The 24,204-nt window shown below is 43.6% G+C and overlaps 1 protein-coding gene across 1 annotated transcript in view; it reads left to right on the forward strand.

The window, feature by feature from the left end:
* AKR1A1 (aldo-keto reductase family 1 member A1) overlaps nt 1-24,204 on the forward strand; it is a 39,286-nt gene extending 15,082 nt beyond the window's left edge. Inside the window, exons 3-9 of the mRNA XM_006117319.5 lie at nt 6,432-6,551; nt 8,120-8,271; nt 11,201-11,396; nt 12,186-12,385; nt 13,607-13,679; nt 15,079-15,165; nt 22,737-24,204. Of these exons, the coding sequence (XP_006117381.3) occupies nt 6,432-6,551; nt 8,120-8,271; nt 11,201-11,396; nt 12,186-12,385; nt 13,607-13,679; nt 15,079-15,165; nt 22,737-22,802 (894 nt within the window). The 3' untranslated portion in view covers nt 22,803-24,204. The remainder of the gene's footprint in view (nt 1-6,431; nt 6,552-8,119; nt 8,272-11,200; nt 11,397-12,185; nt 12,386-13,606; nt 13,680-15,078; nt 15,166-22,736) is intronic.

The following is a 24,204-nucleotide window of genomic DNA, read 5'->3' on the forward strand; positions in this document are numbered from 1 at the left end:
ACGTGAAATAGCATCCATTTAGTGTGGGGAACGCTATCTTTTGAAAAAGCAGATCTCTTTTTTGTTGTTGTGCTTTCACTGTGTAAACGCCCTCTTTTGAAAGAAGTTTTTCCGGCAGATCTCTTCTGGAAAAGCTTCTTCCGAAAGAAGCCTGCGGTCTAGACCTAGCCTGGGAAACTTGCTTTAATTACTCCGTTTTTGGTTCTAATTCCTGGATGAGCTGTTGTAACCTTCTGCTGAGGGAGTAGGACACAATCAGTGAACCATGATTCATAAACTGTATACAATATCAGTTTCCAAGGATACTGCATGTAGTTAAAGTATGCCAGTGACACATTTACAGAGAGTTTTCAAAATCTAGCCTTCAGTATCTTCATTCTCCTGTACAATTACTGACCCACATCAGTCTTCCTGCTGCTTATCCTTCTATTTTCATGGAAATCATTGCTCATGGGGACGATATGGATTGGGGCTATGCTATGGTATGGAACACGTTTCAGGCTTTGCAACATGAAAGCACTGCTGCAGCATTAAAGCGCTGACGTGGCAGCACATTATTGCAACAGTGTTAAAGAGCCCCCATGAGGGGCATAGCTCCCAATGTTAGGTGCCAGTCTACACTGGCAAGTTACTGTGCTGAAACTTGCTGCACTCGGGATGATTTTATTTATTTATTTATTTATTTTTTACACTTCTGAGCAAAAAAGTTTTCAGTGCCGTAACTTGCCAGTACCAACAAGCCTTTAGTTCCCTTTCAGAGCAAATGCTTCTGCTCCATGGCTTCCTGTGATCAGTAAATCCATTTTTATTCTGTTCTCCGGGTGGGTGATTGAGCTGCATAAAACAGTAACATGATGAGTGATTTCATAATCCAGACACTATTTGTAGTAACCATTTCAACAGAAGAGTATTTGTCATAGTGAAAGTAAAGCCTATAAATCAAGACCATGTGGAAGAAGGAAAAACTTATTTTTTTTTGTCATAGTGACTAAGGGAAACTTGCTCTTCAATGCACGTTTTGTCTTAAGGCACCAAAAAATTGAGTGTAAGTATCCTGCATCTGGATTCCCCTGTCTTTTCAACTAAAGGAAAGGAAATGTAGCAGGCACCAATAGATGTACTCCACACTCAGTTGATCTTTCAAATCTCTCCTGTAAACCAGAACGTTTGATTTTCTTTCCTTAGTGTTAATTACGTCACCTGCTTTGAAATGGAAAATGCAGGTGCTTTGAAAAATTAGTTGAAAGATCATCTAGCTCACTGTTTCCTCTTCAACTATCAGTGTATCTTGTGGAAATTCTGCTTTTTTTGGCGGGGGGGGTTGGTTATTTGTAGTACAGTAGCAGGGAGTATGTGTCTACGCAGCAGGTGCAAAAGTGCTAGTGATTCCCAGTGCAGGTAGACGGACTTGTCTAGTTCTGCTTGAACTAGTGTGCTAAAAATAGCAGTGTGGCCTCTGCAGCACAAGTCACTCACTCGTGTACAATCAGTGGTCCCCAACCTTTCGGGGCTGCCAGGCACCTGGGGCCAGGGCCGCTCATGCATCTCGTGTCCGGAGGCGGGGCCACGCATGTGCTGCGCGCCCGGGGGTGGGGCTGCCCACGCGCCATGCGTCCGGGGCCAGCACCGCACATGTGCCATGCGCCCAGGGCAGGGGCCACCCACGCACCTTGCGCCCGGGCCGGCACCATGCATGCCGGGGGCGGGGCTGGCCCAGATGATTCGGTGGGCACACGTAAATGCCCTGGTGGGCACCCTGGCACCCACGGACACCGCGTTGAGGACCACTGCGTCTGGGTACATACTTGGGTAGCTAGTTCAAGCCACCACTTATGTAGCCATAGCCACATGGTTATTTTTAGCTTGCTAGTTCAAGTGGAACTCGCTTGTCTGTCTAGCCGAACTGGGAAACCCCCTCCCAGCTGCTGTGCAGACCTCTCTGGTATCCTTTCAGTTCTCACTGAGTCCCCCATGGCGGACCCCATACAAACACAGTCCCTGCCATGAAAATCTTACCTTCTACGCAGACAAGGGAGCAAAATAACAGCCCAATGGGGGAAGAGAGTCACTTCCTCTGTTTCCATGGGTGGAAGAGTGTCGCAGCCATAAAAGCCTGTGTTAGCTCAGGATGCTAATTCTTTCCATTCTGATAATACAGACACACAGTTATCACCCTAAAGGAGACTCTGGGGATGTCTACATGACCAAGTTTTGTCGAGGAAACTCAAGTCAACACGCAGATGTCGACAAAAAACAAGTCGCCAAAGCGTGTTTACGCTTGCTCCCTCTGTCGACAGATTATGTCCACATCTTTAGCTTCTCCGTTTGACAGTGGGAACAATGCCCTGTGGGTATGTTTCCCGCAGTGCCTGGAGGAACCATCTGTTGCTAGGTGTTGTGGGACCCACAAACAGAATGTGGGGCATCTTGAGACTGTGCAAAACATCCTGTCAGGCACTGCTTTGTTCAGGGGCTTTCAGCGTCCCTTAATACCTTTTTTCCAACTGCCATTCTCAGCTGTGCACGGGCGTATCTGCAGCAAGAAAGAATGGATCCCACGTTTGTCTCACATGGTCTGTTAACTGTGGTGAGGACCTCACATGTGACTGACTGGAGATCTAGAAGTTACTGACAGGAAGAAGACTCCGAGAACTTGACAGTGTACGTAAGGACAGCAGCAACCTGTCGTTGCATTTGTAGAGTCCTACATGGATGCACAATTTGTATCCGCATCCATATCTGCAGAAACAAGCCACAGATATCCACCGTTCTCGCTAGCTGCAGCTGGTTCAGATAATATGGTCATGGTATCCTGCCTGCCCCTGCCCTCTCTTCCCCTTGGCATGCAAATATGTAAATAGAAGTGAATAAGTTAAATCTTGGCATGCCACTTCTGAAAGGTTGCCGACCTCTGGACTAAACGATTAAGGGCTGCTCTGCAGGGGTAGCTCCAGGAGCCAGCTTGAGCCAGGCCCAAGCAGTCCTGACTTGTGCCAGCTCCAGGAACCACCCGCACTGTGGCTCTGCATTTTAAACGGCTCTTCCTGCGGCTCTGCATTTTAAATGTAGTATCCTTGACTAGTGTGAAGGAGGTAGAGTGCAGAAGGGGGAGAGGTTGCAAGGTCTGGGTGGGAGGTAGGGTGCAGAAGCAGACTGGGAGTAGGGTGTCTGGGCAAGGAGAGGGAGCAGGGTGACCAGTAGGAAGGGTGCAGAAGCAGGGTCAGGGGAGGGTGTCTGGCTAGGAGAGAAGGTAAAGGAGGGGACTTGGGGTAGGGGTTGGATCTCTCTGATCTGGCATACTTGGGACCTGACTGGTCCCAGATGATGGATTTTTTCCAGACCATGGGCGGTCATTTTAGGCCCCCTACTATGCCCCCCACTGGGCTTCCTGGCACTCCCTTCCCCCACAGCCTAGCTGAGCCATACACCAGTTCCCTGCATGCCCCTTGCAGCTCAGCTGAGCCCCTGTCTGTTCCCTGTGCCTCTCCCGTCCCCCACAGCCCAGCTGACCCAGTGCCCCTTGCCCCGCAAATCACTTGCTTTCCCGTGCTCTCACCAGGCTCTGCCTCCTGCTGCTCCTATTGAGCAGGAAGTGTCCCTGACTCCTATTCCCCCAATGAAGGAGGGGGAGGGGAAACACCAGTGCACAGCTACATTTGGAGTCTGGGGGCTTTTTGGGACATTTCAGTGCTTTACAGGGACACCGGGACAGGAGATTAAAAATCAGGACTGTCCTGAATTTCCTGGGAAGGATGGTCAGCATGCTCATCGAGGCAGCAAGGGTGGGGGAGCGAGTAGTCGATACTCATGGCTATCAGGTAGTCGATTAGTCAACTTCTTGCTAACATCCCTAACATACCCTCCCTGTTTTTCTAGGGCACTTCCTTATATGTTGCAACCTCTCTTATGTGGTAGGCAGTGGGGTCATCAAGGCCTCTACTGTTCAGCACAATGCACAAAAAGGAGTCTGTTAACACTGAGTCCTCCATAGTAGCAATTCACTTACAACCCCCTTTCTCGACATATCCGCTCGCTTTCCTGATGACCCTTGCAAAGAATGCATCCCACCCAGTAAGCACTGGAATCGTGGTGAGTGAGGCGAGGGGGAGGGATTGGCTGGCAGCTGTACGTGAGTACAAAGAAAGGGCACAACTTCTCTAGGCTTGTGGCTTTTCCCCTGCTCCATGTGCTTCCGCTTTGGTTCCTGCACAAGTGATTGATGAATGGTATGAGCTAGTTTCCTGCAATGGGGGAGGGGACAGAACTGCCCTGCCATGGAATCTGTAGCAGAAACTTTACAAATTCCTCTCCAGAAGTTTCCATCGCCTGCTCAGCCATGGCAATTAGCAACACAGGATTACGTGCAGCTCTCAGAAACACAGCCAGCCTTCTGCTTCTCCATCCCCCCAGCCCTGTGCTCACCCCCTGCTTTCTGGTCCCCGGACAGTGGTTGTTCAGAGTGATGATGTCCATCAACAGTGAGAACAGCCTCTGGCTACCTGACACACTCAGCAACCTTGTAGAGAGCCCCTGGTACTTGTCTACCTCCACCTCTTCATCTACAATTTCATCCTCTGAGGGGTCACCGCCCAGGGTAGTATCCAGTTCCTTATAAAAATGGTAGCTCTTTGGAGATGCATGGGGATATCAGTTTGCTTCACCAGCTCATACCTCTTTGTGCACAAGGATTGAGAAATGTGCCTGCACGGGTCCCAGTTCCTATGGGTCACTCACAGCTGGGACGGAACAGACTTGTCTCCATATGCTGATCAGATCCAGCAGCTCTGCAGTGGCCCATGTGAGGGGAGCGTTTGGTGCAATGGCCAGGCATGGGCACCTGGAAAGACACCATGAGATCACTGCATGCTGAGCCAGCCCACGGGGAGATGCTGGGGGGCGGGGAGGGGCAGTTCCAGGTGCTCAGCAGGAAATGGGATTTAAATTTTGCCGGGTTGCCAGGGGACAGGGTGGGTAACTTGATCACCTGGCTGCAGGGCAGCGGAGTTCAAACTGCTGACTCGAGTGGCTGATTGGGAATTATGGGGTCACAATCAGTGACACAATGCCTCAAGGGGTCTACCCTGCATGTTTGTCAACAACACAGGGAGGAGAAAAGAAAGTGGAGCTGGAAGTTTTTTGTCGATTGAAAATGGACTTTTTGGTTCCAAAAAAAAAAAAAAAAAAAGTCATGCTGCAATGGGAACGCTCACGCAGTTTTGTTGACAAAAGGCACTTTTCCTCGACTAAACTTGTCAGTGTAGACAAAGCTTATATAACGACTGACCGTATGGTCCCTGATGGGCAGCTAAGACAAAAGATGACTCAGTATGGGTCTTACTTTCTGCTGTCAAGGGATGGGCCATCGTTATTTGGAGCTGTCTCTTGCTGCTTGTAGAATAATGAGATTTGCATCTTTTTTTCCTTAACCAAAAACGGCGTGAGAAGTCTGGAGAGTGTGCTCTAGCCACTCGTCTCTAAGGTTACTACACCCCTAAGGCATGTCCTGCAGGTATGATAGCACTTCCACAGAGCTTCAAAGCAGAGACTTGTGGAGTAAAGGAACACAGGAAATGAACAAAACTGTAGGATATCCTGGCATGTGCATTGGAGCAGCTTGTATCCCAATAAGAGCAGCTTACATTTCAGAAATGAGGAGTGAGGAATTTAATAAAGCCCTGTCTTCTAATAATTTTGGCATTTAAAGCATAGCTCTTTCTCCTTGGATTGTGCTGACAGGCAGTGCCTGTATTTGGAGGGAACTGGGAGTATGTCAGTAGGCGCTCCTAGAGTTTTTTGGTGCACGAGGGGAACATGGCAGCTGTACCGTTCCTTAAGAATAATGTTCATCTTTGGCCATTGAGTTCTACATGCCTGCCTATAGGACAAATGATTGCCTGTTCCCTCTGGAGTACCTAAGGGCATGTCTTCGTTTGCCACTCCAGAGATCGATCTTCTGGCCTTCAATTTAGTGGGTCTAGTTAAGACCTGCTAAATCAAACCCTGAGGGTGGCTCCAGTTAGTGCCAGGACTCCTGGCAATCACAAGGAGTAAGGGAAGTCGACGGGAGTATTTGCTTCCATCAGCTGCCCTCTGTGAAGATGGTGCCAAGTTTGGCTTAAGGTAAGCCAGCTCCAGCTAAGTATTTTACATAACTGGAGTTGCGTACCTTAACCTGACCTTCTGGGTCTAGTGTAGAGCTGGCCTGGGAGTGCTCACCTTGTATAGTCCTTACTCAGATGAACACAAGGGCTGCAGAAGGCTCCTTGAGTACTATTTAGCTTGTCCTGCTTTTACACTGAGGCACAACATGCACTCCATTTAAAAAAAAAAAATCTCATTATTGATCTACAACAGCTCTTTCTTCAGAATAAACCAGGCCTTCTCTATCCATTGCCTGGGCTGAGTTAATCTGATTTTGTTTCTGATTACAGGTGAAGGAGGCAGTGACGTATGCCCTGGGTGCAGGTTATCGCCATATTGACTGTGCTACAGTATACGGCAATGAAGTGGAGATAGGGGAAGCCTTCCAGGAGAGCGTCGGGCCCAATAAGGTGAAAATGAAACGGTGCATGCAAAGTGGACTGTAAACAGCAGCTCTACTGTGAAAAGCGACTCTGTAACAATGGCATTGTGAGGTTCCACATCCTAGTGTACCCTAGTTGGTTCTAAATTAGGCAGAATTTTCATTCCCGGATCTCTGCTGGATTATAATTTTACATATTACTTTTATAATCACTTTTTTTTTTTTTAAATAAAGATTTTCTCTAAACTCTGGGTGAAAGCCTGGTCCCACCGAAGTCAATGGCAAAAGTCCCACAGACTTCAGTGCGGCCAGGATTTTATCTTTTGCATACAATATGTAACATAGAAAATATTGTATTTATTTATATACACTAGAAGAGTTACCTGGCATTGCTTGGGTCCTTAACTCAAATCATTTTTTTTCATTTAAATCATTGCTCTGTAGTGGGTCTGGGATGAGGGGGTCAGGGTGCAGGCTCTCCCAGGGAGAGAGGACAACCCCAGCCCTCTCTCACCACAGCAGCTTGGAGCCAGGTGAGAAGTGCATCTCCATGGTTGGGATGTAAAACATTATGTTTAGGTGGTTAAACTCTTAACTGGAGCAGCCCCCTACCCATGTAAGACGCAGTTATTTCAAGAGAAAACCCTTCTCTTGAAATAACCCTTATTCCTCATACAATGAGGTTTACCAGTTATTTCGAGAGAAGGGTTTTCTCTCGAAATAATCGCGTCTTAACAGAGTCTGTTATTTTGAAATAGCGCAAACATACAAGTGAAGGCGTGGGATATTTAAATCCCGGCTTCATATGCAATTTCAAATGTCTTCATTTGCATCCCTCTCTTGAAAGAGGGTACAAGTGTAGACATACCCTCTGAAAATCCCTGTAGCCGATTTAGCTGCTTCACCTTATACCTGCATCATATGCTGGGCTTTACGCAGCAGTGCAGAATACTTGAAACACATTGATTGGACTTTTTTGTGTGAGTCAGGTGCAAGTAGGGAGGGGTTGGGGACATGGGGTTACTTTCTTTGAGTTAGCCTTCTTGGTAAATAATATGTCGTAAGTTACAGAAGCTAGGTGAGCCTGTCTCATGGATGTGATTATTCATAAGACAAATATAGATAAATAACAGTTTACAGTTGCATAATTGAAGTCTATCCACTTTGGCCATGTGTAGTTCAGGAATGGCTTTAATTCCTAATCAGACCAATTTGCATGTGGGAATAACTTTTATGGAAATTGATTTTGAAGATCGTATTTAGGTTACTTGATGGGAGTACTTACGCTTCTTCTATGTGGTTTTTCCAAATATCTGGCGATAGGAGAGCAGGCCATGAGAGATTTTAGAACTTTGCTTTTCAATGTAAAAACCTATTTCTTTCTTTTTCCATTCTGCATCCCATGCATTTCTAAAAAGTATAATTAATAGGTTCTAAGTACTCCCTTTTAATTGCACTTTGGTGGTGATTCACCTGGGGAGCTGCAAAGCAGCGACTGTCTATTCCTCTTCTGACTAGTTCCTTTGACTACATTGACACAGGTTCACATCAAAGGCTTGTATGAATGTGTTTCCCCCACCCCCTTGTCTCTGACAGCCTGTCAAGAGGGAGGAGCTCTTTGTGACATCAAAGCTATGGAATACCAAGCATCACCCAGAAGATGTGGAGCCAGCCTTAAAGAAATCTTTGAAAGATCTGAAATTGGATTACCTGGATCTGTATCTCATGCACTGGCCACATGCCTTCGAGTGAGTCCCACACGGGAGGAGAGCAAGAAGTATAAAGGCAGTACGGGCCATCTGTTTCTCAATGGAGGGTAGTTACTGTGAGGCTGTCAATTTCTTACCCCAGATATTGCCTGCAAGCAATTTCTTGGTATAGGTGGTTAGTGTTGCTCTCCCTCCAAATATGTGTACGGTATGTATTTTACCTAAGGACAAAGAGTGTTTCCTGTTCATCCCAGTTCTTTGCCTTGGAACTGAGTTTTAGAATTACATGAAGTCTGGAAACCGCCTCCCAGGAAGATGAATTCTCCTCCCCTCCCCCCCCTCCCGATAATTGTGCTCACTCATTTACAACTATAAATCTCAATGAATAAAAGTAGTGCAGTTTAAAAATCAGATATGACTTAATTTAACTTTTTTAGTACATGTAACACCATTGTAAATGCTGGAGGCAGATGGGGTGGATGTTAATAACTTGTTAATAACTTGTGACACCCCCCCTTGATATAGTAACCTCATGAATTCTGGGGAGTCCTGACCCCCAGTTTGAGAACCCCAACATGTAACGTGTCTATAAAGTTGGTCCAGCCTTTGAATATTCCATGTGTCCAAAGTATCTGTCACATTTCCCAAATTACAGTTTGGCCAACACTAGGTGGCTGTAGATTTTTACCTGGAAGTGGCCTAACTGGGAGAACCAGGATTAATGAAACACATCCTTGCTAGCATAAACTGATGCAGTTGCATTGACTTCAATGGGAATATGTCAGTTTATTCCAGCTGACAATCTGACCTATTATGAAGGGAAAATCTTCCCAAAGGTAAGATCTGTTAGTGAGGAGTAATCTCCAAGGGCAATGGTGAAGTCAGACTTGAGTTTGGGCTTGAATAATCTAATATTGGACTGGGTAAAACACTTAAGTGTCCACTGTAGGGGCCAATTGTGTGGTCTGTTCTCCTACAGCTGAACATGACCTGTTATAATGTAAGTGAGAGTCTCTGTCAGACCAGTTACACAAGATACTCTCAGCAGATCAGGTCCCTATGAGATTCAGAGAGACTCAAATTCTTGCCTCCTGGAAGCAAAGAGGGGCTTCCATTTTTTAGAAGTGTCACTTTTTTCTGGAAATGGACAGTGAGTATCAGTGTGTTGAATCATAGAATGCTAGGACTGGAAGGGACCTCGAGAGGTCATCAAGTCCAGTCCCCTGTCCTCATGGCAGGACCCAGTACTGTTTAGACCATCCCTGATAGACATTTATCTAAACTACTCTTAAATATCTCCGGAGATGGAGATTCCATAACCACCCTAAGCAATTTATCCCAGTGTTTAACCACTCTGACAGTTAGGAACTTTTTCCTAACGTCCAACCTAAACCTCCCTTGCTGCAGTTGAAGTAGATGATACAAAAAGACTGTTTGGCACCTAATATGCCCCTTTATGTAACTTGGCTATGTCACTACACTACAAAGAAAAGTTGGAAAAAGATACGCAAACCACAATTTGCATATCTTTTTCCGCTTTTCTTTCTAAAGTAGCTTTTCTGAAATTTGGCACGTTTACACGGTGCCAGATTTTGGAAAAACCTCCTCTTTCAACACATCCCTTCTTCCTCGTAAAACGAGGTTTACAGCAATGTCGAAAAAGTGCATCCACTTTTCCGAAATTTTTTTTGGGAAAGTGGACGTGTTCCTTGGACATGGCATAGCTTTTCCGGAATACCTCTGATACCCCGGAAAAGAGCTGCAGTCTAGATGTAGCCCTAGTGAGGTAGTGTGTTAAAGGTTCTAGTCTCTAGACAATCAAATGCAAAACCAAACCTACTGTATGGGGAAGTTGAGCCCAAGGGTTGTACTTAAATGGGAACTAAAACTGATGCTGTCAGTTAGAACTACAGTGTCTCTGAGTCCTGAGGACAAACCCTCTCACCCCAATACACATAAAGCTAGAAGTGAAACCATGTTTCCGGAGCATTTCTGTTGACATGTGATGCTGTTTTTCCCCTTACAGGGTTTCATAAGGCTGTATTCTAAGTTATATTTGGTACTAAGTCTACTCGTGCGCATTGAGCAAGAACCCTCCCATTGACTCTGATCCCTCTCACCATCTCATGCCATTTTCACAATCCCAACATTTTCCTTTCAACTAGGAGAGCATCAGAAAGTCTCTCACCAAAACCCAAGGCAGTAATGTACCTGGTCACAGATGCTCCTTAAGTAGCTTGGTCAACCACCATCCCATGTTGCATTCCTCTGAATGCAGTTGTATCCCCTTCACAAGGCACAGTTGTGCCACCATGCCAACCAGATTCTGTGTGTGTTTAGAAGTGTTTGTTATGGCTAACTGCAAACATTCCTTATCCAGAGACGGCAAGATGTGATTTTTTTTGTAAAAGGCCTATTCCCACTGAGAGTTGAACTCAAATCCACGGCTGATGCTGTAGTACAGTGCCAGGGAAAGGAAATATTTACAGGTGTTCTCTTCTGGATGAGCCTACAACCAAAGTCTCTTTGGTAGCAGGTTGGCTGTAGGTGGAGTTTAAAAATGCTGTAGGTGCCTTTTCAAAATTGATGAAGGAATTACCACTGTTTTCTGGCAAACATTTTCTCTTTCAATCAAATATTTTCTAAGGGCAGAGCCTGTGGGTTAACCGTTGTTTGAGTGTATAATGATTGCCATGTTTTCATACAATCATAGCACTACAGATAGGTAGCTTTGAGTACTCTGCAGGAAGTTACCTTGACTAAGACAGACCTCCTATTACAAACCAGTTTTCCAAGTGCTAAAGAAGCATATTGGAATCTAGAGGAGATGTATGCTTATCTCATACAGTACCTTGTAAAGCATGTATTGAACTTTTACTAGTATTTGAAAGAATGTTTCTTTTATTGACATATACCGTACTATTGTGTGTGTGCTGTATGTTTATACCGTGTCTTCGCAATGTTGTAGACGAGGAGATACTCTTTTCCCAAAGAACCCCGATGGCATGATGCGTTTTGACTACACTCACTACAAGGAAACCTGGAAGGCTATGGAGAAGCTGGTGGAGAAAGGTCTGGCGAAGGCCATTGGGCTGTCCAACTTCAACAGCCGACAGATTGATGACATCCTCAGCATAGCTGCTATCAAACCTGCTGTGCTACAGGTGAGACAAACACAGGCCCACAGGCAGGAGGGGGCCCACAGTGTGAAAGGGCAAGGTCTGTGCAGAAAAGCTACATGAATGACTACTAATCTTTATGCATATCCTGGCCATCGGAGGAGTAAGCTCATATGAGCACTATTTGCTGAGCACAAATAATGTGCCTAGTGTGTGTGACCATGGGGCAGAGCAGGCACCAGTAAAGGGATGGGCACAGCACCCATCCTATTTGTGTTTGCATGAGTGGGTTTCATCCTGCATGTAGATTAGTGTGGTCCTGAGGGCTGCCCTAACTTATGTCTTCCTTCTGTAGTCCCTTGCAGGCCTGCAGAATACTTGGGAGTGCAAGAATGCCCTGGCCATGGCTTTTCCCATCTCCTGTCTGCCCCTTACCTCCCCCGAAATGACACCTGTATCCAGTACTCCTGCAGAGATGGCACAGAGCCAGGTCTCTGCCTAAGCCAGGAGTCCCTTGTGCTGGGGCAATTGCCTGGGAGAAGGGTTTATGCCTGTCCTGTAGCCCTTTATGCCAGCCTTGCCGCATGAAGTTGACAGGCTAACATCCCTGCTATGCAGCCTGATTCCTTTGCTACCGCCTGCAAGGTGGCCTCTCATTCCTGCTAGCAGTAAATTCTTACATCATTGTGGGAATCCCAACAACTGAAACAGACTTCAGTCCTCTTCTTTTTTCTGTTGTTGTGCACTTAAATTTCTATTTTGTTGTTGGCTTTGTTGTTGTTGTTTTTTATTGAGGTCTGCTCACTGTGTATTCACTGTGCATTGCTTTAACAGGTGGAATGCCATCCCTACCTTGCTCAGAATGAGTTAATAGCTCACTGTAATAAGCAAGGGCTGGTAGTAACAGCATACAGTCCCCTCGGCTCTCCTGATCGAATGTGGAAGCACCCTGATGAACCAGTACTTCTAGAAGAATCTGGGATCAAAAAACTGGCAGAAAAATATAGCAGATCACCTGCTCAAATCCTCCTCCGGTACTAAACAGTTCTGAAAAGGGGGGGGGGTTCATCCCTGTCCCTATTGACACAAGTAAAGCACCGTTATAAAGGGGTTCTGACTGAGACAGTATTTTGTCAATAGAGTATTAGAACCACAGAGCACTTTTCTACTTGGCAAACACTATTTTCTCCTCTATTTCTTCTGTAGCTCAAGTCAGTCTAAGGTTTTGATTCTGTACGGTGTTGAGCACTTGAAAGAGTCATGGTAGTTGTAAGTGGGAGGTAAAGGGCATCAGCAACATCTGGGCTGGATGAAGAGGTTTGCTTCATCCTTTGCCATCCCCATCTTCAATCACAGCCCCACAAATGTGTTAGGTTAGTTAGCTGGGAGTTGGTTAGTTAGCTGGGAGAAGGATGAGCTCATGCTCAAGGGAGTAGAAAGAACTGGGGACTCTTCTTGGTTTACCTTACGCTTGAAGTTACTAGGGTCAAAATTTTCTAAACAGTTTGGCAGTCCAGCCTGAGACGTGATGGGTGGGTCTAGACTGGCAAGACTTTGCGCAAAAGCAGCTGCTTGTGCGCAAAAACTTGCCAGCTGTCTACACTGGCCGCTTGAATGTGCGCAAGAGCACTGACGTTCTAATGTAAGAATTCAGTGCTTCTTGCGCAAATACTTTGACGCTCCTGCTCAGGGATAAGCCCTCTTGCGCAAGAGGGCCAGTGTAGACAGGCACCTTAATTTTTTGCGCAAGAAAGCCCAATGGCTAAAATGGCCATAGGAGCTTTCTTGTGCAAAAGCACGTCTGTACTGGGCACAGATGCTTTTGCGCAAAAGCAGTTTTTGTGCAAAAGCATCCGTGCCAATCTAGATGCTCTTCTGCGGAAATACTTTTAATGGAAAAACTTTTCCGTTAAAAGTATTTCCTCAAAATCATGCCAGTCTAGACGCAGCCCTTGAGTTTGGTTATTATTTATTTGTTTGTTTGTTTTTCAAAACTGATCACTCATGGTTCTCACTGAAATAGTCTAGTGACCATTCCATTTTGCTCAAAATTGGTGTTGATGGGTACGAAGATTAAACCCATGACCACCTCACAGCCATAAAATGCCCAGAGACAGGTAGAAGGTGCAGAGAGTAAACACACCACCAAGTGAAAGAGGGAATTTTTTGCTTAAACAAAAGTTTCTGGTTTGTTGCCCCCCACCCCTTGGTTATATGAGAGAAGTTGAGGTTTTTCTTCCTTCCCTGTGTAATAGGTGGCAAGTGCAGCGTAAGGTGGCTGCCATTCCCAAGAGTGTCACTCCTGCCCGCATTCTGCAAAATCTCCAGGTAAGAGCTTTTCCCATAGAAGCAGACTTATTAACAATACCAATGCGGCAAAATATGTTAGTAACGGAGCAACAGCAAAAACAAGGTTGTTCAGCCAAAGACTCGTTACCAGTACTGCAGTTCTGTACGGGCATGTACACAACAGATGGGTGGGAAGAATTTTTGGAAAAGAAACTCCTTTAAGTTCTGAGTGACAGAAGGGTTTGATCACATACTACTAGTTTTTAGATAAAAATCCCTCGTCCTTAACTTAGCACTGGAGTTTGCCCTTGTCTTAGATAAATAAACAATAATTTTTCTTAAAATGCTACCAGCAAAGCTGCTTTTTGCTTTTTTTGGAAAAGCTAGGACTTTCAATTTAATCAGTTAACTTGTATGATTGACTCCAAAACATTAATCACAATTAAAAAATGTAATTGTGATTAATCACACTTTGAAACTATAGAATACCAATTGCAATTTATTAAATATTTTGGAAGATTTTCTATATTTTCAAACATTGGTTTCAATAAAAGCACAGAATGCAAAGATCACAGTGTTCACTTTATTTTTATCAGAAATATTTTCACTGTAAAAATGATAAAGGAAATAGTATTTTCCAATTCCCCTCAGACAAGTACTGTAGTATCATGCCCTGAATAAAGACCTCCAGGTTTAGCCCTGCATCTATTTATTTTTTATCAAATTGCTTCAACCCCTGTTAATGAACAAATGTAAAAAATAGAGAACCAATCCTGACAAGTAGAGACCTGGGATTTGGCCCATTTAGAGGTTTTTTTTCCCTTCTTTTAATCTCTAATGTCTAATGCTTTCCAATGGGAAAGGAAGTCTCTTCATCAGGAGGCTATCAAGATTACATCTTCCAGTATGATTGTTAATTCCTTTGTAATACTGTTTCAAAGAGAGTGTTTAATAATTTACCCTTTATAGAGGAAAATATAGAGATTAGAAATTCTAATAGTGCATATTGCACTGAGCTTTTTCCTCTAAAGCCCAGACAAAAGCATATTGTAATTACATTTTTAAATTATTCCTGTCTGTTGTTGGGGGTGGGTGTGTGTGTGTGTGTGTGTGTGTGTGTGTGCGCGCGCGCACAGAGCTCTAAAAGGGCAGTTGCAATTTACCATGTCCAATCTATGCAAATGTCGGTACTGTTGCAGGGCCCCAGGTTGATGCTTCAAGGTGTTTCTAAATCACTCTGTGCCCTGGTAAACCGAGGCAAGCAGGTGCAAGTCTTACTTAGTTGCAAACCACCCCCCATTGTTTGTCGGATCTCTGAGGGAGAGGGTCGGAGGCAGGTGGGCTATAATTGTTACAAAGGGAGTGTGACAGGGTGGCAAGGTTCGGGGGCTATATAGACTGGCAACCAAGAATAAAGCTTGAATTGTTGTCGTTTTAGGTGTTCGACTTTAATCTCACAGGAGAAGAGATGGATTACATTGGAAGTCTGAATAAAAACTGGCGCTACATTGTGCCAGTGGTTACAGTAAGTTTCTCTGGCTGACCATGGGAGCAGGGCGGAGAAAGTGTGTGTGTGCTTGCGTTGTTTGCTTCTCTGTTCTTTCTTTCTTCACCCCCTGCAACAGCTATCTGTGAACAAAGCCCTGCATCTTATTAGGGTAATGAAGCTGGAGAAAGCCTTTTCATAAAAGATTGATGAACTTGCTTGAATTAGAGCAATTATACCAGGTGTCCCGAATTCACCATAGGAAAATATGGTCACCCTAATCTAACCCGTTAACATCTAACCTTATTAACATTAACTGACCTTCTGACACTGGCCAGTGCCAGGTGCCCCAGAAAGAATGAACAGAACAGGGACTCATCAAGTGATCCCTCTCTTGTCACCCATTCCCAGCCTCTGACAAACAGAGGCTAGGGACACTATTCCTGCCCATCCTGAGTAATAGCCATTGATGGACCTAACCTCCATGAATGTATCTAATTCTTTTTTGAACCCTGTTAAAGTCCTAGCCTTTACAACATCCTTTGGCAAGGAGTTCCACTATGTAAAGAAAAACTTCCTTTGGTTTGTTTTAAACCTGCTACCTACTAACTTCATTTGGTGACCCTTAGTTCTTGTGTTATGGGAAGGAGGAAATTATTCTTTTTTATTCACTTTCTCCACACCAGTCATGATTTTATAGACCTTTCTCAAATCCCACCTTTAGTCATCTCTTTTCCAAGCTGAAAAATCCCAATATTATTAGTCTCTGCTCAGATGGCAGACATTCCATATCCCTAGTTGTTTTTTGCCCTTTTCTGAACTTTTTCCAGTGCTAAGGCATCTTTTTTTCAGATGGGACAGTCACATCTCTCACACTATTCCAGATGTGGGCATACCATGGATTTATACAGAGGCATTAAAATATTCTCTGTCTTTATGATCTATCTCCTTCTTAATGATTTCCAACACTCTGACTGCAACTGCACATGGAGTGGATGTTTTCAGAGAGCTATCCACAATGACCCCAAGATCTCTCTTTTGAGTGGTATTAGCTAATTTAGTCTCCATCATTTTATATGTATAGTTGGGATTATGTTTTCCAATGTACATTACTTTGCACTTATTAACATTGAATTTCATCTGCCATTTTGTTGCCCGGTCTTTTAGTCATGTGAGATCCTTTTGAAGCTCTTGAGTCTGCTTTGTCCTTAACTCTCTAGAGCAGTTTTGTACCTACCTCCCAGCTTGCCTGGACAGAATATTTAGTGAATGCATGTGTGCAATGTTTGCAGACACACCTGATTGCTGACGGTGATCCTTTCTAGTTTTGATACTCATGTTGCTAACAGAGCTGTTGACTAATCAATAACAAAATACGGTAAGAATATGTACCTGGTAGCTGGAATATTTAGGTGCCTTTGTTATATGGAAGAAACTATGAGCATGATGGTGATTCACTGAGCAGATACTGAGACAAAAGAAGGTAGTTCAAAGTGCCAGCGAGGAAGAGGCTACATGCTGGGCAGCTGAGCTTCAAAGATGAAAAGTGAAACAGGAAACAATGAGATGGGAAGAATTTAAAATAGGAACGTATTGCCCCAATGTGTGTGTGGGATCCTCTGTTCACGCTTTTCTGATTTTAAGAAGTGTTTCCTGATCTCCAAATACCACTTATTTAAAAACCAAGTGCCTTTGAAAAATCTCGTGTATCAAATCTATACTATCTAGGTCTTTAGCATGGCATCTGAGTACCTAAAATTACACTTGATAGGACATGTGTTTTTTTCTTGCTTTACCAAGCTAGCATGAAACCACAGCAGCTAATAGGGGCTAAGGTCTAAGGGCAAGATTAAAAACATTGATAGGGAATGGATCATTTGATGTGTACATGTTCTGTTTGTTCCCTTTGGGCCATTAAGCATTGGCCACTTTTGGAAGACAGGCTACTGGGCTAGATGGACCTTTGGTCTGACCCAGTCTGGCCGCTCTTATGTTCTTGTCTAAAGTTTTATTCTTAAGTTCAAATTTAGGTGTCTGTCTAAGTGGTTTGATTTCCTCCTTCCTGTGGAAGAAAACATTGTCCCTCACTCTGAGTTTGTAAGCAACAAGTAGCCAGAGGCAGTTTTATTACGAGCTGCAGCAAGGGAAAAACTGGTTCGGACAGGGGGGGAGTTCCCCCCCCTCACCGAGGCAGATCTTTGAATACAAGCAATTATGAAGCAGTTTATATACTGTCTATTAAATATAATAACAATTAGTCTCCTTCCCATTACAAACACCAATGGCTAACAGTTATTTAGTTCCACCCAGATGCTCCTTATCTCAAGGTCCCTGCCAGAGTCAGCATTCTATCCTTATCTCCGTATGGAGGCGAGAGGCGAAGGCAGCGTCTAATTACAGATCTCGCGTTGTCAGGCCACAGACTTAGCCTGACTCTTGCTCTCTTGTTAACAAGACCAAGATGGCTGCACACAAATTCCCTTATTCCCTTTTCCTGCCTCCACATTCCGCTCTCTATAAAGGCTAATATCAGCACCTGTTGTGGGGGAAGGGGGGGGAGAGACAGGAAGAGGTATGTAATCATAAGTGGGTATCTGTGTCAAATCAATACTTCCCTAAATAAATCAGTGACAAAGGTACACATTTAGGCAGAGCACTAGATGACCACAAAACAGGAAGGTGCATGATTGACAGGTGTGCGTGCCAATCTGTTATTGAATAAGCAGCTATACTTTGGAGCATATTTGATTTTTATTTCAAGGTCTCTGTGGATAGGGCATTTGGTAACTACCGCTCTTAACACCCTCCCTCCAAATAAGGTGAATGCACCCCTGAAAAATCTCTCGTGAGCCAGATTTCTACCTCTTGTGTTTTGTGTAGCCAGACGGTTGTACAAAGAAACAGCAAATGATATTGGAATGGAACCCAGCTCAGGGGTGTACTGCTAACAAGCATACTTACCTGCAAGAAGTGCTGTCTTACACAGAGCACTTTTGAGAAATAGGGGAACATGGAGGAAAGGAAAGATGAGTGGAGAATATGAATTTCTGGAAGGTGTGGAGGAGTTGTTGACTTTCCTGTCCAAGGAGGATCACTTTCTCAATGAGAGAGTTTTAAAAAAAATGCACAAAGATCCCAAGATGGCTTTGTCCGTGGAGATTTGGGGGGCTCTGGCTTAGCAATTGGTCAAACTTTTGAATATTTTAATACACTTTTAAATCTGAAGATTAATCATGTTTAAAACTCCCAACATGTTTCCATGTGCTGGTTAGTCCTCTGCATTTTAGTCACTGCTTCCAGTGCCCCCTAGTGGTCTGGTTGAAGAACAAAATTGTAGCATACACACTAAATCAGGGGTGTCCAAACTTTTTTCAAAGAGGGCCAGATTTGAAGAAGTGAACATGCGTGAGGGCCGTCCCCGCACTCTCAGCCCCAAGGCGGAGGGCCCGCGGGGTCGGAGGTGGGTGGAGAGCGCAGGGCACGCCGGCCTCCCGGCGGCCCGGGGGCAAAGCGAACCCGCAGCCGAGCGGGGGAGCGGGGCTGCGGACATGCCCTACAGGGCAGGCTCTAGGACCGCAGAGGCCATGGGCGGCGGCGGCGCGGCCGGAAGCAGCGCGCTGGGCGCGCCAGTTCAAAAGAGCGCCGGGGAGCCAGGAGAGGGGGAGGAAGCGGGGGCCGTATTAAACCGGAACACGGGCCGCAATTGGCCCGCGGGCCGGACTTTGGACATGCCTGCACTAAATAATTAATGAGATCTAAGCTGTTGGTTTCAAAGAAGTAGGTGGAAAATTTACTAGTAGATATGTTTCTGAGATTTTTTTTTTTTCTTAAGAACATAAGAACAGCCATTCTGGGACAGACCAAAGATCCATTAGCTAGTTGATAGGGGCGCCTCTGCCTTTGAAACGTAGCAAGAGTCTGGTCAGCTCTTGCTACATTTCAAAAGCAAAGTGCAGCTGGGAGCACGGGTCCAGTGGGAGACTCACTGCTGGGCACTTCTGCCTTTGAAATGTAGCAAGAGCTGACCAGACTCTTGCTATGTTTCAAAGGCAGAGGCGCCCTTATCAACTAGTTGATGCAAATTACATAAACTATTTGATTAGCTGATTAATCTAAATTTAACATCCTTAATCTATATGCAGTATTCAAGATGTGGGTGTACCATGGATTTAAAAAGAGGCAGTAAAATATTCTCTATCTTATTCTCTTTCCTTTTAAAAATTATTTCTAACATTCTGTTTGCTTTTTTAACTGCTGCTGCACGTTTGAGTGGTTGTTTCCAAAGAACTATCCACAATGACTTCAAGATCTCTCTCTTGAGTAGTTATAGCTAAATTAGTCCCCATCATTTTGTGTGTATAGTTGGGATGGGATTATTTTTTCCAGTGTGCATTACTTTACCATTTATCAACATTAAATTTCATTTGCCATTTTGTTGCCCAATCACTAGTTTGAGATCTTTTCAAAGCTCTTCACAGTCTGCTTTGGTCTTAACTATTGAGCAGTTTAGTATCCTCTGGAAATTTTGCCACCTCACTGTTTACCCCTTTCTCCAAATTGTTTATAAATAGGTTGAATAGGATTGGTCCCAGTACAGATCCCTGAGGGACACTACCAGTTATGTGTCTCCATTCTGAAAACGGACCATTTATTCCTACCCTTTGTTTCCTGTCTTTTAACCAGTTATCAGTCCATGAGAAGATCTTGTCTCATCCCATGATAACTTCCTTTACTTAAGAGCCTTTGGTGAGGGACCTTGTCAAAGGCTTTCTGGAAATCGAAGTATACTATATCCACTGGCTCCCCCTTGTCCACATGTTTGTTGACGCCCTCAAAGAACTCTAGTAGATTAGTAAGGCAGGATTTCCCTTTACAGAAACCATGTTGGCTTCCCCCCAAAAAATTATGTTCATCTATGTGTCTGATAATTTTTATTCTTTGCTATAGTTTCAACTGATTTGCCCGGAACTGATGTTAGACTTACCGGTCTGTAATTGCCAGCATCACCTCTAGAGCCCTTGTTAAATATTGGCGTCATATTAGCTATCTTCCAGTCATTAGGTACAGAAGCTGATTTAAAGGTTAGGTTACAAACCACAGTTAATAGTTCTGCAATTTCACATTTTGATTTTTTTTCAGAACTCTTGGGTGAATGCCATCTGGTCCTGGTGACTTGTTACTGTTAAGTTTATCAATTTGTTCCAAAACTTCCTCTAATTACACCTCAGTCTGCGTCAATTCCTCTGATTTGTCACCTAAAAAGAATGGCTCAGGTTTGGGAATTTCCCTAACATCCTCAGCCATGTAGACTGAAGCACAGAATTCATTTAGTTTCTCCGCAATGACCTTATCGTCTTCGAGTGCTCTTTTAGTATCTCAATCATCCAGTGGCCCCACTGGTTGTTTAGCAGGCTTCCTGCTTCTGATGAACTTAAAAAACATTTTGCTATTACTTTTTGAGTTTTTGGCTAGCTGTTCTTCAAACTCCTTTCTGGCTTTTCTTATTATATTTTTACACTAAATTTGACAGAGTTTATGCTCCTTTCTATTTTCCTCACTAGGATTTAACTTCAACTTTTTAAATGATGCTTCTTTATCTCTCTCTGCTTTTTTAGTTGATCATTAAGCCACGGTGGCACTTTTTTGATTGTCTTACTGTTGTAGGTTTTTTTTAATTTGGGGAATACATTAAAGATGGGTCTCTATTATGGTGTCTTTAAAAAGTTTCCATGCAGCTAGAAGGGATTTTTTTTTCACTGTACCTTTTAATTTCTGTTTAACTAACCTCCTAATTTTTGTGTAGTTCCCCTTCCTGAAATTAAATGCCTCAGTGCTAGGCTGCTGAAGAGTTTTTCCCACCACACAGATGTTAAATTTTATTATACTATGGTCACTATTTCTAAGCGGTCCAGTTATATTTACCTCTTGAACCAGATCCTGCGCTCCACTTAGGACTAAATCAAGAATTGCCTCTTCCCCTTGTGGGTTCCAGAAATGGATGCTCCAAGAAGCAGTCATTTAAAGTATTTTGATTGCCTCTCTAATCTCCCTTAACATTACATAGTCACTATCACTGTCCTGGTTGGGTGGATAATAATATATCACTACTGCTATACAGTACTTTTATTACTAGAGCATGGAATTACTACCCATAGAGGTTCGATGGAACATTTTGGTTTATTTAAGATTTTTACTTAATTTGATTCTACATTTTCTTTCACGTATAGTGCCACTCCCCCACCAGCATGACCTGTTCTGTCTTTCCGATATATTTTGTACCCTGGCATGACTGTGCTCCATTGATTGTCCTGATTCCACTAAGTTTCTGTGATGCTTATTATATCAATATCCTCCTTTAATACGAGGCACACTAGTTCACCCATCTTATTATTTAGATGTCTAGTGTTTGTGTATAAATGCTTTAAAAATGTAGCACTATTTATCTGTCTGCCATTTCCTGATGTGTTACTTTTTTTCATTTGATTTTCTCATCTGATCCTACCTATACTTTATCATTTTCCATCCTTTCCTCATTAGAGCATAAAGAATCTCTATTAATAGACCTCCCCAAGAGATGTCTCTGTCCGATCCATGTGCTCCTCCACATTTGTTGGCTTTCCCCCAACCCTTAGTTTAAAAACTGCTCTAAGACCTTTTTAATGTTAAGTGCCAGCAATTTGGTTTGGGTGGAGCCCATCCTTCCTGTATAAGCTCCCCCTTTCCCAAAAGTCTCCCCAGTTTCTAATAACTTCAGTTCCTGCTGTCTTATTCCATCTCTAACATTAGATGCATACAACTGGTAGTTAGCTTCACAGAAGGAAATTTTAGCTGGCTGGCGGAGCTTGGCTCCTTGGAAGGTACACCTCCTTCTTTTGGAAGCTTTCGGTGTAGTGTAAAAAATGCCTTCTGCTCAAAAGAGGACATGGATGAAATCCTGCTCCAAATGATGTCAAATGGGACTTTTGCTAAGACTTCAGTGGAGCCAGAGGTTCCTACTATGTGTTTAGTAGATAGGAGTCAGAACTCCTGAATTCATTAACCAACCCTGCCACTGACTCACTGTGCAACTTGGAGCAAGTTACCTAACTTCTCTCTCTTGGTGTATCCATTTGTCAAGCCAACATAACTACACTTTTCTCTCTAGTGTCTCACAGAAGTGTGGCTAGTTAAACGACTAGATTATATTTTAAGTGCTTTGCAAAGTACACAGATTATAGCCATTATTAGACAAATATTGTAAATAAGAAATCCTAATTATTCTTAATCCATTCTTCAAGCAGGGCTGCCAATTTTGGTTGGATATATTCCTGGAAATTTCTTTGTGACGTAATCTTTAATTAGTGGAGACTCCAGGTCAATCCTGTAGGATTGGCAAGTGTATCCTCAAGTCCTAGCTACTGGAACATGATTTCTGTTCAGGCTACACAAAATTATCTTGGAAAGAGAAGATTTTTCTAGTAATACTATGCCTTGGGAGCAGTGACTGTTAAATATGTCCTTGCTAAAGACTGGGACGTAAAGGAAACTAGATTCTGCATGGTTCTGTTTTTACTGTCAAGCAAGAACTGGCTTTTTAACTTTCTGACTCAGATTGTCTTTTTATTTCACAGGTGGATGGAAAACTAGTAGCAAGAGATGCTGGACATCCGCTTTACCCCTTCAATGACCCATATTAAGCACAGTAGATTAGGTATTAGAATTAGGACTCCATGCACTCATTCCCAAAATAGTGGTTGCCATAGTTTATCAAAAATCTTTCCAAATAAAACCGGACGTTCTAAATATTAGGTTTCTATGGGTTTTCTGATAGCATACTTTATTACATAACATCTTCCTGACGTTGCAATACCTACATTGTGCTCATGAGACTTCATATAATACATGCTTGCTGCTATGAGGAAATGTATGGTGTTAATGGGGGAAGAGTGAGGGAATCAATATCATGAAAGATACATAGACACTGAAAATGTAAAACTAGGATAAGACATTCGTTTTGAATTGGGATAAGTGTGTAAAACCATTCTGAAGTCTTCGAGGCCAAGTGTGTGGATGGGGGTGGGGAACAGAACAATTTTTAAAAAGCAAATTGCTGCTCAATTGTTTATTACTACATTTGTTTCCTAAAAGAGAAGTAGAAAGCCATTGCCAATCTTTCTACCTAATGCAGCCTCAGCAGCAACTGTCCAATTCAGTTTTTGGGACTGGATTAGTTCCTAGCGATGCCACATGTGCTTCTAGGGCTTGCTGGAAGGAACCTTGTAACCTCTTTGCAGAGTAGCTAGCATGGTCTCATGATGATGCTGGATCGGGAGCCAGAAGAACTGGGTTCTATTCCAGACTCTGCTATTGTCCTCCAGCATGACCTTGAGCAAGTCACTTCCTCTCTAAGCCTCTGCCTGCCCTGTTGGTGATAGCTCTTCAGCGTAGACACTGGGATGGGCACTAATATTTGATGGGGGAGGGGCACTCCAAGAATTTAAGTGGTCAAGGGCTGCACTTTGCATTAGGGATGTCAATGAATAGTTGACTACCCATTTAATCAGTAAGCCTGGGTTAATCCTGTTGACTACACACAATACCATCCCCCCCCCCTTCGCTACCTTTATATCAGCTGGCTCCCATGAGCACCAGATCCCGAGGAGCCACCTGCTTCCCTCCCCCCTTCATGCTGCTGCCTCTGCTAGAAAAATTATTTTAATCTACATGCGTTTTCACCTTTTTTGGGTCATTTTCTGCTCTTAAAGAATGTATCCAGTTTTTATGGCTTGACCTGGATGTAGAAAATTGTGAATGCCAGGAACCTAATTAAAGCATTTTTAAAAGATATTCTCTCAACCAATGCCTGGGGCTTCAGTAGAAAATGCAAGGAATACAATATTAGACAACTAAGGAATAAGCAGTTCATAATCAAATGTCTTTCTAACCCACATCTGCTAGAGGTTAATTTGTACCTGAAGCTGGAAGGCTTGTACTGATGGATTGATAAATATCTGTGAATATTCTGTTCCTTTAAAAAAAAAAATTGTACTAAATTGTTGGAATAAATTACACCTTGAGGTATTGAGTTCCACATGTTAA

This window comes from Pelodiscus sinensis, chromosome 9 (assembly GCF_052426305.1).
Source record: "Pelodiscus sinensis isolate ZL-2025 chromosome 9, ASM5242630v1, whole genome shotgun sequence".
Classification (NCBI taxonomy): Eukaryota; Metazoa; Chordata; order Testudines; family Trionychidae; genus Pelodiscus; species Pelodiscus sinensis.